At 35.6% G+C, this 14,461-nt stretch overlaps 1 protein-coding gene across 1 annotated transcript; it reads left to right on the top strand.

Annotated features, from left to right (window-relative positions):
- Positions 1–2,947: 2,947 nt before the first annotated feature.
- On the top strand, positions 2,948–13,038 carry LOC126851859 (piggyBac transposable element-derived protein 4-like). Its single transcript, XM_050596197.1, has 2 exons — positions 2,948–4,117; positions 12,949–13,038. Exons 1-2 carry the CDS (start codon positions 2,948–2,950, stop codon positions 13,036–13,038), a joined length of 1,260 nt encoding a protein of 419 aa, XP_050452154.1.
- The last annotated feature ends 1,423 nt before the right edge of the window (positions 13,039–14,461 follow it).

Raw genomic sequence — 14,461 nt, forward strand, 5'->3', positions numbered from 1 at the left:
ATATATATTAAATAATAATTTCACGTAATCTACATCATATTTTTATGTAAAAAAATCAATATAAATAAAAAGCTATTTTATTTTATTTTAAATAAAAGTTATGTGAAAATTTTCTTTCTTTCTTTTCATCCTCCCGTCTCAGTGACGCCATAGCACCGTAAACCTCCTAGCAAACGTTAACCTTTGTACTTGCATGCTTCTATTGTCTCCAGCGATAACGTCACCGACTACTTGTATACCAATTTTCGACCGCTCGGACGTCCCTATCCGTACGCATATGTTCAACTTCCTCTCCCTCCCTAACATATTAGATAGATTATTCCAACGATATATTATTCAATTTTTCTTTTTTCAATAAAAAGGGGCGGAGAGGGGAGCGATGGGATTTGCACCGACACTGGCCGACTCTTCATAAATACTTCATCTAACTCTTATTTTACTAAGCTTTTAGCTAGCCTAGCATACTAGGACCCAGTTGAAAAAAGAGGACCCAGGTTCGAACCCAAGTTTTCCAACTAGGAAAAAAAATAAAAATAAAAAGTAATCTCATAGACATCCACGCGTCACCACTCTCTTTTTTCCACTGACAGGGGTAGTGGTGGAGGTTACCGGACAGGCACTTTAAACTTTAAAGGGCCTAACCTCTAAAAGGAGAAAACGGGGGGAGGAAGAAAAGAGGGTTTGCCAGATAGGGAATGATGACAGGGGGGTTTGTTGTGACGAGCCATAGTGCCCAGACACAGCGGGGGTTCGGCGCTAGTGGCCAAGAAGTGGGGTTTGTTTTAATGGGTAATTGTGTCCATATACTACTTGTATAAATATAATAATGCGCAATACATATTGCGAACATTAATCATTTAAAACGAAATTAATAATTATTCTCGATTTTGGAACTTATGCACTATATGTATATAAAATAAAAACGCAAAGTAAAATCGGTGATCTCATCAATGTTAACATCTTGTAAATTATCAGTGTTATAACAATTTTATTATGCTAATCGCAATATATTTTGTAAATATAATTCTATTTTTCACAAATATCAATATCTTTTCTGATTTCTAAAATTTAAATATTATATACAAAAAACATACTACGCTATCTATGAAGAGTGGGCTTCGCTTGGACACAGTACAATTGGACACGGTGCAAATGGACACGAGATTTTGGATACGCTCCAATTGGATACAGTGTATTTGGACACAGTAATTTTTGATACAATAGCTTTTGGACACGTAAGAAAATACGCATTGTTTATTTGGACACCGTTCGCTTGGACACAGAAAGACGCGCACCGTTCATTTGGACACCGTTCATTTGCCCACCGTTCGTTTGCTCACCGTTCATTTGACACACACAATGTAGCATGTACTGTGTAAGTTATTAAGAGATTCACCTTGCCTTACCGGCGGGGTGAGTGCGGGAGCACTCCCTTGCACTCCCCCGTGTGTGTGTGTATGTGTTTGTGTGTTGTGTGTGTGCGCGCGCGCGTGCGTGCATACGAACGGTGAGCAAATGAACGGTGCGCGTCTTTCTATGACCAAATAAACGGTGTCCAAATGAACAGTGTCCAAGTGAGCAGTGTCCAAATAAACCATGCGTATTTTCTTACGTGTCCAAAAGCTACTGTATAAAAAAATTACTGTGTTCATTTGCACCGTGTTCAAGTGAAGGCCACTCTTCATAGATAGCGTAGTATGTTTTTTGTATATAATATTTAAATTTTAGAAATCAGAAAAGATATTAATATGTGAAAAATAGAATTATATTGTTCAAAATTACAGTGTCGTTTGTATAATGGATATTTACGTCAGATTAACGCCTAAATTTTCAGAAAATTATTAAGGATTTATATCAATAAAATTTGTTTTGTCTAATATCTGATAATAATATAATAACATCAGAAATTTTAAAGAACACCACATTTTTGATGAAATCAAGAGAGTAATGTTTTTCAATTAAGACTGTCATCATAAACCATTTTAAACTTGCATTTAGCTTCAGCACCCATAATAAATTATTTTATTAAATAATAAATTATTAATGTTTTAATAATATGCTAAAAGGCTAAAATAGTGAGATTTTTTACGATTAATTAGAATAAGCAATTTTTATGGCGCCAAACTTTTGTTATTTGAGACCGTTGGATGCATTTGTATATATTTCAAACTCACTTTTAGTATCAGTATTCAGAAAACTGATTTTGTTTAACAATGAAACCTTTTAAAGCTAATATAATGAGAGTTTTTACGAAGGACAATCTATAATTTGCACTGCCTTTACTTTGGCAAATTATCTTTAACTGCTTCAAAAATTGCATTAATGATTGTTCTAATTGCTTTTGCAACTCTGCGGCTATATAAAAAGGCACAATACATTTAAGGATAAAGTGTCATGTTTTTATTAACACTTAGCCGACCGATCGGGGAGATCTCCCCGTTTCAATGTAAGTCGCTGCACGACCGATCGGGGAGATCTCCCCGTTTCAATGTAGGTCGCTGCACGACCGATCGGGGAGATCTCCCCGTTTCAATGTAGGTCGCTGCACGACCGATCGGGGAGATCTCCCCGTTTTAATGTAGGTCGCTGCACGACCGATCGGGGAGATCTCCCCGTTTCAATGTAGGTCGCTGCACGACCGATCGGGGAGATCTTCCCGTTTCAATGTAGGTCGCTGCACGACCAATCGGGGAGATCTCTCCGTTTCAATGTAGATCGGTGCCCAACCGATCGGGGAGATCTCCCATATTGACCTTAGCAACGCTTTTTTTTTGTTTTTGTTTATTTATCTATATAGTTACGTTGGAGTTATTCGCTTGATCTCGAATTGTTATATGTATATTGTTGTCCGTATAAAGCACAGTATATAATAAAATCCATCAATTTAATGGTGTTAAAGTTATAAATTTAAAAAATAAAGTATAGGGTATAAAAAATACCGTTAAAAATGTGGAGAAATAACAGTGAAAATTTTAATGATGAGTTGTTCATGGACGCGCTATCAGACTGTTCTGAAGGCAACGATATGCAGATAAGCGATTATGAATCTAGCGAAAATGATAGTATTGTTCGTCCCATACGTCAAAATAATCGTCGAATACTTCTGAGCGAAACGGAAGATGATGCTGTGAGTTCCACCTCTGACACGGATGAAGACAGTATTGTCAATGATGACGATGATTGGTCACAGAATGATATAGAACTTCAGCTAGAAGCATATGGTCGAACTTCAAGCGTGAACACGCTACCTCAAGATCAAGAAAACGTATGCGAAATAGTGCAGTTGTTTCTGGGTAATGATTTATTTGAATTATTTGTAACAGAAACAAATAGATATCACTCTCAGGTTGTAAACAGGTATAAAGAATATAAAACACTGAGATGGGTTGATGTCACATTGACAGAAATGAAAAAGTTTCTGGGTTTAATTATCTTGATGGGACAAACACGTAAAGATGATATATATGACTATTGGTCAACTTTTTCATATATAGAAACCCCAATTTTTCCAAAAATAATGAGTCGCAATAGATTTATGCAAATATGGAGAATGTGGCATTTTTGCAATAATGATCTATTGTATGACAAGACCGACAAATTATTCAAAATTAGAGAAGTTTTAAATTATGTACAAAACAAATTCCAAACTGTATATACGCCAAAGCAAGAATTGTCACTGGATGAAGGCATAATACCGTGGCGAGGCAGATTATCTTTTCGCACCTATAATCCCGCAAAACTTGTAAAATACGGAATTTTAGTGCTCTGCGAAGCAACATCAGGATATATTTGCAACTTCAAAGTATATTCAGGCACAGCAGGAAGATTACAAGATACGGTTTTATCAATTCTACGTCCTTATATGGGATTCCATCATCACATTTACATGGATAATTATTACAATAGCGTCAATACAGCCGAATTACTGCTACAGAATTCTACGAGAATTTGTGGAACAATAAGGTCAAATAGAGGATTGCCACAGAATTTAAAGAACATTAGATTAAATGAACATGAAACGAAATTTGCGAGAAAGGGACAAGTTCTTTTACACCTGTGGCAAGCAAAGAAAAACCGACTAGTAAGAACCATTTCAACCATTCACTCAGCAGAAATGGTAAACGTGTCACATTGGTCAGGAACGAAAACAAAACCCAAATCTGTTGTGGAATACAACAAATATATGAAAGGGGTTGATCGTGCAGACCAATATATGTCTTATTATAATATTCTTCGAAAAACCACGAAATGGACAAAAAAAGCAGTGCTTTACTTTTTGAATGCTGCTCTTTTTAATTCATTTCTCGTAAAAAAAACTAAATAATAATAAAGTAACATATAAAAAATATTTGCTTCAAGTTGCAAGAGCATTGATAGAAACACACGAAATGCAACATTCAGCCACCGAGGAGGCAGAACCTTCGAACGCGATAGAAAGAACAAGACGAGCACCGAGATATGACCCACCAGAAAGGCTTTCTCAAGATTTTAAAAAACACAAATTAGTACCAATTGTAACAAATGGAAAAAAAGCATATCCTCACCGAGCATGTAGAGTATGCTCTGCTAATAAGAAAACTGGATATACGCGATATGTTTGTGAATATTGTAATGTACCACTGCATAAACTGGCATGTTTTGAACGATACCACACAGTAAAAAAATATTAAAATGCATTACTATTGTTTTATTTCATGTTTGGGTTATTTATCTTCAGTCATCTTTAATGTTCATAATTTTCAAACTCTATTACATATACTCTATTACTAACTCTATTACTTTTTGAACAACTACAAAAAATAATTGTTATATACTTTTAATTTCATGTTTTGTATAAACAATATGTGAAATCGTTAAATAAAATTGTTACCCCAAGATATAATTGACACTTAAATAATTTTCAAACTACTTTGATTTTAAGTATTTAAGTACCGCATATCAGTCCGCGTCACTTGCGAAACCTGCGTAGTAGACAGCGTAGTTTGGGTTGCTCGAGCGTGGTGGAAACCGTACAGTTCGCTGCGGCGCGCGTGGTCGGATAAGTGTTAAGCAATAAATGTTACAGTTAGCAATAATAATAGTTGAAAACACATTTAAAAAAAAGACAACTTTTAGGAGAAATTCTTAATTGTTTAAATTTTATTCTTCAATTTCAATGATGTATAGTCGGATGCGAGCTTTATAAGCAAATGTCTTTTCATAAAATCAAAAATATTTAAAAAAAACACGCTTTAAAAAAACAATATGTCTGGGATAGCTTCTATCTGTAAATTAAAAATCATTGTAAACTTTTGATATAAATTCAATATTATATATACTTAAGCTTTAATAACTTTGAACATATGTATATGCGCGTCAAACTTGATAAAATACTAAAGTTATGATGTGGTTCCAAATATATTCATATTACATCGCACAAATAAAAACTTTAAAATATTCAATATTAAATGCAATTTTCAGTTTAAAGTTAAGATAGTGATCTCTATAAAATAATTTTGTACAACAATAATATTTTAATTTTATTTTACCAATTTAAAGCATAATATATATATGGTCCCGAAAATATCCATATAACTACGGCATGCGTCCCGAAAATATACATATTACATCTCGGTTATCAGAAAACTCAATATTTGAAAAAAAGAACTATTTTGTATATACATAGGATGGCATGAAAAGTTAAATATATAAATATTCAATCTAATGATATTTTGTTTTTAATAAAAATAGAATAAATTTTTAATTTTTATTACATTTCATTTTTTTATAGATATGTATAATAAGAATAAAGATATGACAAATGTAATATATCCAGGTCGGACCTGGAAATATACATTAAACTGAAAAAATCCAGGTTCTGACAATAACCAACTGTTCCGGAAGTATATAGTCTACTATTTAAAACGTCCTTGCAACATCCCTTAGACATATACATATATAAATATATATATAGGTATATATATATATATATATATATATATATATATATATATATATATATATTGTGACGTTGCCGTCCCGCGCACGTCCGCCGGATCCCTCTCCGATCGCTGAGCGCGGAAAACGCATCCACGCCAGTCTCAAAACATTAGAGCCGTACCGAAATCTCCAGAGGGGCGTTATTTGTCGGATATATTTCATTTTTTAATTATGATATTATTTCCTTATTTTGATACGACACGGGAGCCTTACCGGAGAAGCGAGCACGGCCGCAGCAAAAACAAGGATAACAACAACTTGAAAGAGGACCTTCGGGAGGACGAAAGAACAACAGTAAAGGAATTATCAACCGAATTCAGCAGCGTGGCGATAAGCGCGAGAGGACGAGAGGGGATCCTCGCGCCTCGACGCAGGACCGTGCAAAGACGTATCCTGAAGGATCCCGAAGGAGCTTCACCGCCGCGAGACACGGCGGGAAAAAGAGGAGGTCGGCGAGGGACACCGTTGCGTTCCTCGTTTCCGAGATCCCGGCGGAACTCGCCAAGGCCCTCTCCGAAGGGCCCCGTGGAAAATATATTGATCGCGATCTCGGGGGTGCGCGCGCCCCCGGTACGATCATGAGCGTGCCGTCAGGCAGCGGCCTCGCGTGTTATCGCGTGATTGGCCGTGATAACACGCACCCCGGTTGCGCATCCCCGGCTGGCCCAGCGTTACCGATTCTAGATCGCGGTGCTCCCGGGTCAGACTGGCGCGAGCGTGAGAAGGCGTGAGACGTGTCGAGGCGAGAACGAAATTCGAGAGCAAGTGCGAGAAGCGTGAGCGAGAGAGCGAGGAGGGATCCCGGCCGAGAGATCAGTGGGTGCGAGGGAGAGCGGCAGGACCTCGAGAAGCCGAATAGGGAGAAGCTGCCGACCCCCCGGATTCCCGAAGGAAGATCATCGATACCGGTGAGGTTATCCCGCCCTAAAGTAGCCACGCGCGAACGCGTTCGGAATCCTTCGTTCTGCCGTCGTGGCCGCGGTTTCGCGTTATTTGTGCGTTCGAGCTCGGCTCGAAATTATTGGCGTTTGTCGCGTTAGCATTAGCGAAATTGCGTTTGTGACACGGCCACGTCTGCAAGCGAAGCGAGCCCCGAAGCTTCGGGATTATTGGTTTCGCGGATTCGATTTATATCGTGCGGTAAAATTAGCGTTAGTCGTCTCTCTGGAGATCGCGGTTCGATAATACGGCGTAATCTGATAGTCGCGAATCTGACGCCCGTCTAGCGTCTAAGTCCGGTATGTATGAGTAGTCTGTCGTGCCGTGTGAGTGTGTTTCGCGATCCTGTATGTCGTCGGTTAGTCGTCGAGTGTGAGTGTGTTTCGCGCAAAATTAATTCGGTTTATGGGTGTCGAATGCCTCGTTCGAAGTGAATTAGCGATCGAGTGAATTCGCGATTAATGCGTAATAGTGTATGGAGCGTTTCGAGCGATGTCTGCGCGGTGCATGTTAGGGGTGCACCGGATGCCTGTGGTGCTTGCGTAGCCTGTCCGAACAGCGAGCGGAATATTATCGATCCACAAGGGGTCCGATAATCGACCTGGTAGAATTGCGCTCGGGCCCCGGCCCGACCGATTATGACTTCCCGGCGTCTTAGTCTCGATGGCGCTAAGTCGTTTCGAACACCCAGTCTCGCTTCGGCAAAATTATCGACATCGGGCATAACTCCGTTTATCTTTGTTCATCATTCGGACGCACCGTTTCCAAATTAATAAAGTTGTTATTTCTGTGTTACGCTCGACGAACTTAATTTCTTTTTCACGTGTCTGTCGATCTATCTGTGTGGCCTCTTGCTTCCATATCGCGTAAATTCAACATCCGCCCTGCCCCTCTACCGTTAGGTGAGCTAGTCCGCCCGTGACGAAATCGACTTCTTTCTTCGCGTCTTTTTCGCGCTTATCTCGCGTATTCAACGAAAATTGATACGTGCAAGACCATATCTGGCGCCCAATTGCAATTCTCGCGAGTATTAAAGCTTCGTCACGGCACGCGCGGAACACCTTCCATCCCGTTCCTTCCCGGCGTGTAACCATTTCTCGATTTCCTTGTGTTTTTGACGACGATCGACCCTTTTCCCGTATCTCCCGACCGGCGAATCGTACTCCCGTTCGCCGGCGCCGCGAAACATCCGCGCGACGGAGAGATCGCGACGGCGGACGTGCTCCGAGCTCGCGAAGGGAAAAATCGTCGCAATATATATATGTATATATATATATGTACACACACATACACACGTACGCGCGCACGCACACGTATAAAGTGGCCCCAAACGTTTCAGCCAAACTCTGATAGGAAATTTAATTGTGAATAAAACATTTCCTATAAACATGGGTCGAAAAATACTTTTTTAAGAAGTTATCGTTCAAAAACCTTTGAAATCGTGATTATTTTATACATTTTTCCGAATATCATAGAAAATGTGCGTCTGTCGGAGCGAGACGTAGAGCGCACGGAACACTCACAAGGAAGACAGAACACGAAAATAAAGTCACGTACGTATAATTACAAAAACACCTTTAATTATAATAAATAATTATCACAAATCAATTTACACAGCTCAATTAGTTGAGCAAAGCGTAGTTCGAAAAGAAAAAGCGGTCGTGTTATAATCATATACAGAGAGAAAGCGGTTTTAGAATAAAGAAAAGCGGTCGTATAATGCGGTGTATCGGAGTGCGGTTTAACTATGCGGTGTAACTGCGCATAAGAAGCAAGCGCGCCCGCTCCTCCGGGAGCGGGCCCTTTTATAATGGATCCTTTCTCACTCGCTGCCAATAATTTCAATCGGTTTAAAATCTGAAAAGGTGCCGAACTTTATTGGCTGCCACGCGAAGTGCTGGCGCGAGGAAAAAATTAATGCGCACAATAGGCCGGTGGCCCTTATGTCATCGCATATCGTCACGCGTACTGTTTGTTTTATCGTGCGACTAATCATCGAAGTTGTTTACGCGGTTTGTTATTAAACTTGTTTGCGATATGGACTTTGTTAGCGGCAGAAAAAGTTGAGATATAATAATATTTGTTACAACATAACTATTTTTCAACTATTTTTATTTTTGAAGACATAAATAACGCGAGATGTTAACCGAATAAAATATAATGATTTTAAGTCCATGTCGCAAATCTTCCTTAAAATTAAATAATTGTTTAACAAATATGATTAAGCGTGATCTAAAACAGCGTCTTTAAACAAAAAGTAGTGAAACAAAAGTTGTAGAAAATTCATTTATCTTTCAAATGAGATTAAAATGATTATATTGGAGCTAGGGGGAAACATTTTAAGAACAGTTAGTTTCTTCACATCTTTATTTATTTTCTAGTATTACGTGCTATTTTAGTTTGAAAAATTAATTTTATTTTTATAAAAGAAAAAGATTTTTATTTTTTTTATTGTTTTTTCAAGAAATTTATTAAATTTTCTTTTCTTTTCATTTCATTTTCTTTTCACCTTTTGCTTTTTCTTCTAAGCTTCATTATTTTTATTTCATTTTCTTTTCGCCTTTTGCTCTTTCTTTTAAGTTTCATTTTCTTTTTACTTCATTTTCTTTTCATATTTTGCTCTTCCTTTATCAGAGGTTTTTGAGCAATAATCTCCTTTTTAAGGAGAGCCATAAGGGCTGCTTTACCGATCAACTCATGAATATTAAGTTAAAGAAATTAATCTTTTTGTTTATTATAGATATCGACAAATCCTTTTCCATAATTAAAGTGTACATAATAACAAAGTGAATTAGATATGATTTCATATAAAAAGTAAAAAAAAAAATTAAAAAGTTACAGTTTGTTATCGGCTTCTATCGTCAACATTTATTTAATATAAAAGATTTGTAATCTACACGTGCCTAATTAGTAAATCACGCACTCGGTATTATATCAAAGATTATCGGTGAACTTAGAGAAATGAGTTAGAAGCTTTGTAAAAAAGATAATGCAATCTAAAATTTTTGTGCATGTGTGTGTGTGTGCGAAATCGAGGCTCAAGAATAAAACAGTAGAGAGCAGTAGATTAGTTGCTTGATGTCGCGATAGACAGAGCTGCAATTTTACATGACAAAGACAGATATATTCTCTTCGTCTCTTTCATGTGTATATAGCAATATACATGTACGCAGAATACGCATTATTGCAGTTTCTCTATCTTTTTACTTTCAATCATACATTCCGTCTCTAATCATACATTCTCCTCGCACACTATGTACAACATATCGTTTCATGCTCCTTGCATATTCACTTATACGTTCACTCGCGCTTCTCTCTCTCTCTCTCTCTCTCTCGATATTGCGAACCATGCGGCAACATCGCACGTGCTCGGAATTGACTCCGATATCATTTGTCTTGAGACCGTTCACCATTTGCACCATCCAAATCATACAATTTTTTTAAGACATATCCGAATACATACATTTTATATTTATATTTTATTTCACGCGCGCGCGCGCGCACACACACACACACACACAAACACACACACACATACACAAACACACACATGTATAATACTTTTTCCATTTATAAAATACACAATGTTTTAATTATGCTCCATAAAATAAAGAATATATTCATTTATTATCATATAGGAAACAAAAATAGAAAAAAATAAAAATGATACAAATAAGACAAGGCTCGCTTTATCTACAATCTCTCGCGTTATATATTACTGTAAAATTTTTGTTTTTCGCACTTATTTATTCAAAAATAATTACAATGAATTAATGATATTTTATCGATTAAAATAATACTAAACACGATATAAATCGGATAATTTTTAATTATGTAATTAAAATTATAATCCATTATAATTATCTTCAGATATATAAAATGCAAAATATAAAATTTTTATTTTCTATAGTAAGGTGATGTATACGTTAAAGATTACAGATAAAGAGCCTGGCGAGCGAGACTTCGGAATTTGATTTGTCATCTTACTTGCTTCTTCATTCTTTTTTGCTTTCTATTTTGTCGACTTTTCAGCATTGGAATCTTTTCTTATCTACAAAATATAAATCTTTTATAGAATAAAAACAGAAACTTGCAATTTGCATTTTATCAGTATGAATACAAATATTAGATTAATGAGATTCTTGAGATTAAAATGATACCAAACATGACATAAATCGGATTGTTTTTAATCAATTATCTAATTATGATTACCTAGAATAAAAATATAATAATTAATTAACCAATTGAATACCGAATTGATCTTGTTAGTTATTATCTGATAATAAATAAATATACATGTTTCCATCTTTATATATAAATTCACAAATATATATAAATACACACATGTTATCAGCATATTATAGATAACAAAATAATTTCGGCACGTTGATATTAAAAAATTGATAATAAAAAGTTGGGAACTTTATATAAAAACAAAAATAAATATTTTCATTTATATCTATTTATATTTTATATTTATATTTATATCTTATTAGTATTTTATTAGTAAAAGATTGATATTAAAATTTGATAATTTATCAATTAATTATCTTATATAGGACAAATGAAACTTTAAACGCTCGGTTATCAATTATTAGATGCACGAATCACTGGCGATTATATAAATCGTAAGTTGTTAAAGCTATTACATTTTAGAAAATACCACTAAAAAAAATTGATAACAATTTTTATTATTTAAAATTTCCAGAATTATTCCATTGCAAAATTTAAATTTGGGAATACCTTATATATAACATGTGTAATATACAAAGATAATAAATTATTATTAATTATACAGAATAATCCATTTAATATACATATAAACAATTAATTTTATATAATTTTTTCGTAAAATAGAAATAATATTTTTGTTTTTATTAAATTAATTTAACAATATAAAAATAATGTCTTTATTCGGTCATAGAATATTAATTTAATATTAATAATGATAAACATTTATAAAGATACGCATTAGTTTTCATTTTCATCATGACGCGATATCTTTAGCAGTCAGTATGTAAGTATGTATGTATCAGGCAGTAAGTCGGCTGTACGCGCACATATATGCAAACAGACGCACGCGATCGTATGTGGGACAAGCTCAGTTTCAGTTTGTCGCGTGTATCTTGTCCATACCATAACAACAGATTATTGCGTGTTCAACGTTATTACACGTTGAAGTTGTGTTTTTGTGTGCAATTTTTAATATATAGTGTGTGTGGACGCAATGAGACGCAAATATAAAGAGAAAAGCTTGCCTCTCTTATTATATTAGTATTCTAAAATAAGTAGTTACTGGTACAGTAGTTAATTAGCCAGAGGCGATTCGTGAGCTGATTGTTTTTTCACACCAATTGCATTTTGCACGTGCGCTTTAAAAAATAAATGCCAGAGGCGATCAATTCGTGAGCTGCAGAAGATACATTTGGAAAAATTCAAAATATGTGTACTTATGTCCTACTAATATATAAACATTCACATTTATGTGATGAAAAATTTCATAACACTGAGTTTTCGATCATATCTATTATATCGATATGATCGAACTAACGATAATAAAGATTTATTATCGTATTAATAAAGCTTATAATATACAAAAAACATCAAGAAAAAATTTCGAAGATTATCTTTATTGGAGAGATAAAAAAAATATATGGTTGCTTCTCACAAGAATAGGCGATGGAGGGGCCTACTCTTTATTTATAATATTCAAGGTATTGGAAATACAATATCTAAAATATTGTAAATTCATTATTTTGTCGCGATTGAGATAAATATACAAGGTGTTTCATTTTAAAAGTTCCACCCTCAGAACATATCAAGATCAACGTTTGAAGGAAAATGACTCGGGTAAAAGTTGTAGGGAATAAAGGGGGCTATCCAATAATGACCTTGGATTTGCCATTAAAGATCATTTTTAAGGTCATTTGAAGGTCAACTTTTATTTTTTAAATGGGAACCCTAATTTTTGACCCCGGATTCTGAAAGAGCGAAAAATTTTAGAGTTGTAAGGGATCATTACATGTTCAGATGATCATTCGAGGGTCAGCCATTGCCTGCGTTCAATCATCGATATGCTACTCGATGTCCAAGACCCATGACGAGGACATAGCAGGATGAATTTTTAGGTTTCATTTTGATCCAGCCAATGAAGGCAAGACAAAACCATTAATAATCCAGCCAATGAAGGCAAGACTGTAAAGAATTCCAACGAAAAAGAAATTTGAGATTTCACCGAATTAGATTTTCGAAAATGCTTCTATTATTGTTAATACATAGCTGTATTCTTCGTTCAAAGTTTTGAACAATTGAAAAAAGTGTCTTGGTATGTTCCTGCAAGCATCAGTAATTCGTTGCACCATATTTTCTCTGGTTGTTGGTGCATCTGCATAGACCATATTTTTCAAAAAGCCCCAGAGAAAAAAGTCAAGACTTGTTAAATCAGGAGATCTGGGACACCACTCAACATGGCTACTAATTCTTATCCACCGACGGGGGTATCGACGATGCAAAAATCGTTTAACTATTCTGCTCCTATGAGCAGGTGCCCCATCTTGCTGCCACATACGTTGTCGTGTTTGCAGATCAACATAGGCTAACAGATCTGGTAATTCATGTCTTAGAAAATGAAGATATCTGACTAAGTTGACATTTCCTTCGAAAAAATAAGGCCCAATTAAGTAACCATTCACAATACCACACCACACTATGTTACCCCAGCGCTGGTGATCAATCTTACGGAACCAATGTGGATTTTCTACAGACCAATAGTGACAGTTATGTCAGTTTAATTGGCCTGTGTTATGAAAAGTAGCTTTATCAGAAAACATAACGTATCTGAAAAATTCTGGATCTTGACGTAACATCATTTAAGCCCAATTACAAAATGCTAACCTTCGTTGGAAATCATGAGGAAATAAGCCTTGGGTTAAGGCTATGTGATAAGGGTGAAAATTATGCAGTCTCAAAAATTTTTAAGCCTTTGATCTTGGGATACCAGATTGTACTTCTAAATGTCGTAGTGAAATATGTGAATCTAAATTGACTCGTGGATCGTTCCATTCAATTGTCATTATACGACGTTGTCGTATTCTACGAGGTCCCTGTCTCTCACGTCTTTCAATTCTGGCAATCACATTATGAGCAAGATGCTGACGTCTGCCAGGGAAACGTCTACGATATAATCGTTCTGCTGCACGATAATTATTACGACACTCTCCAGGAATTAATAGAATGTCAACAATCTCATTCTTTGCGTAATCCGGCATGGTTACAAAGTACGGAGAAATTCAGAAAGATAAATTCACGTTACGTACACACTGCGACAGGTAGAAGAGATTTTCTATACATACATACAATAAACTATCAATAATATGATCAATTGATCAAGAAAAAAAACTGAGAAATTTATAATGATAAATTTCAAATTTTCAAAATTTCCAGAAATTATTAAAATTTAAGAAAACTTCTGATGATTCTGGGATTCTGAGATAGTAATTTTTTGAACCGGATTCTGAATTATTAACTTTGTCTTATTTTTCTC

This window comes from Cataglyphis hispanica, chromosome 9 (assembly GCF_021464435.1).
Source record: "Cataglyphis hispanica isolate Lineage 1 chromosome 9, ULB_Chis1_1.0, whole genome shotgun sequence".
Classification (NCBI taxonomy): Eukaryota; Metazoa; Arthropoda; class Insecta; order Hymenoptera; family Formicidae; genus Cataglyphis; species Cataglyphis hispanica.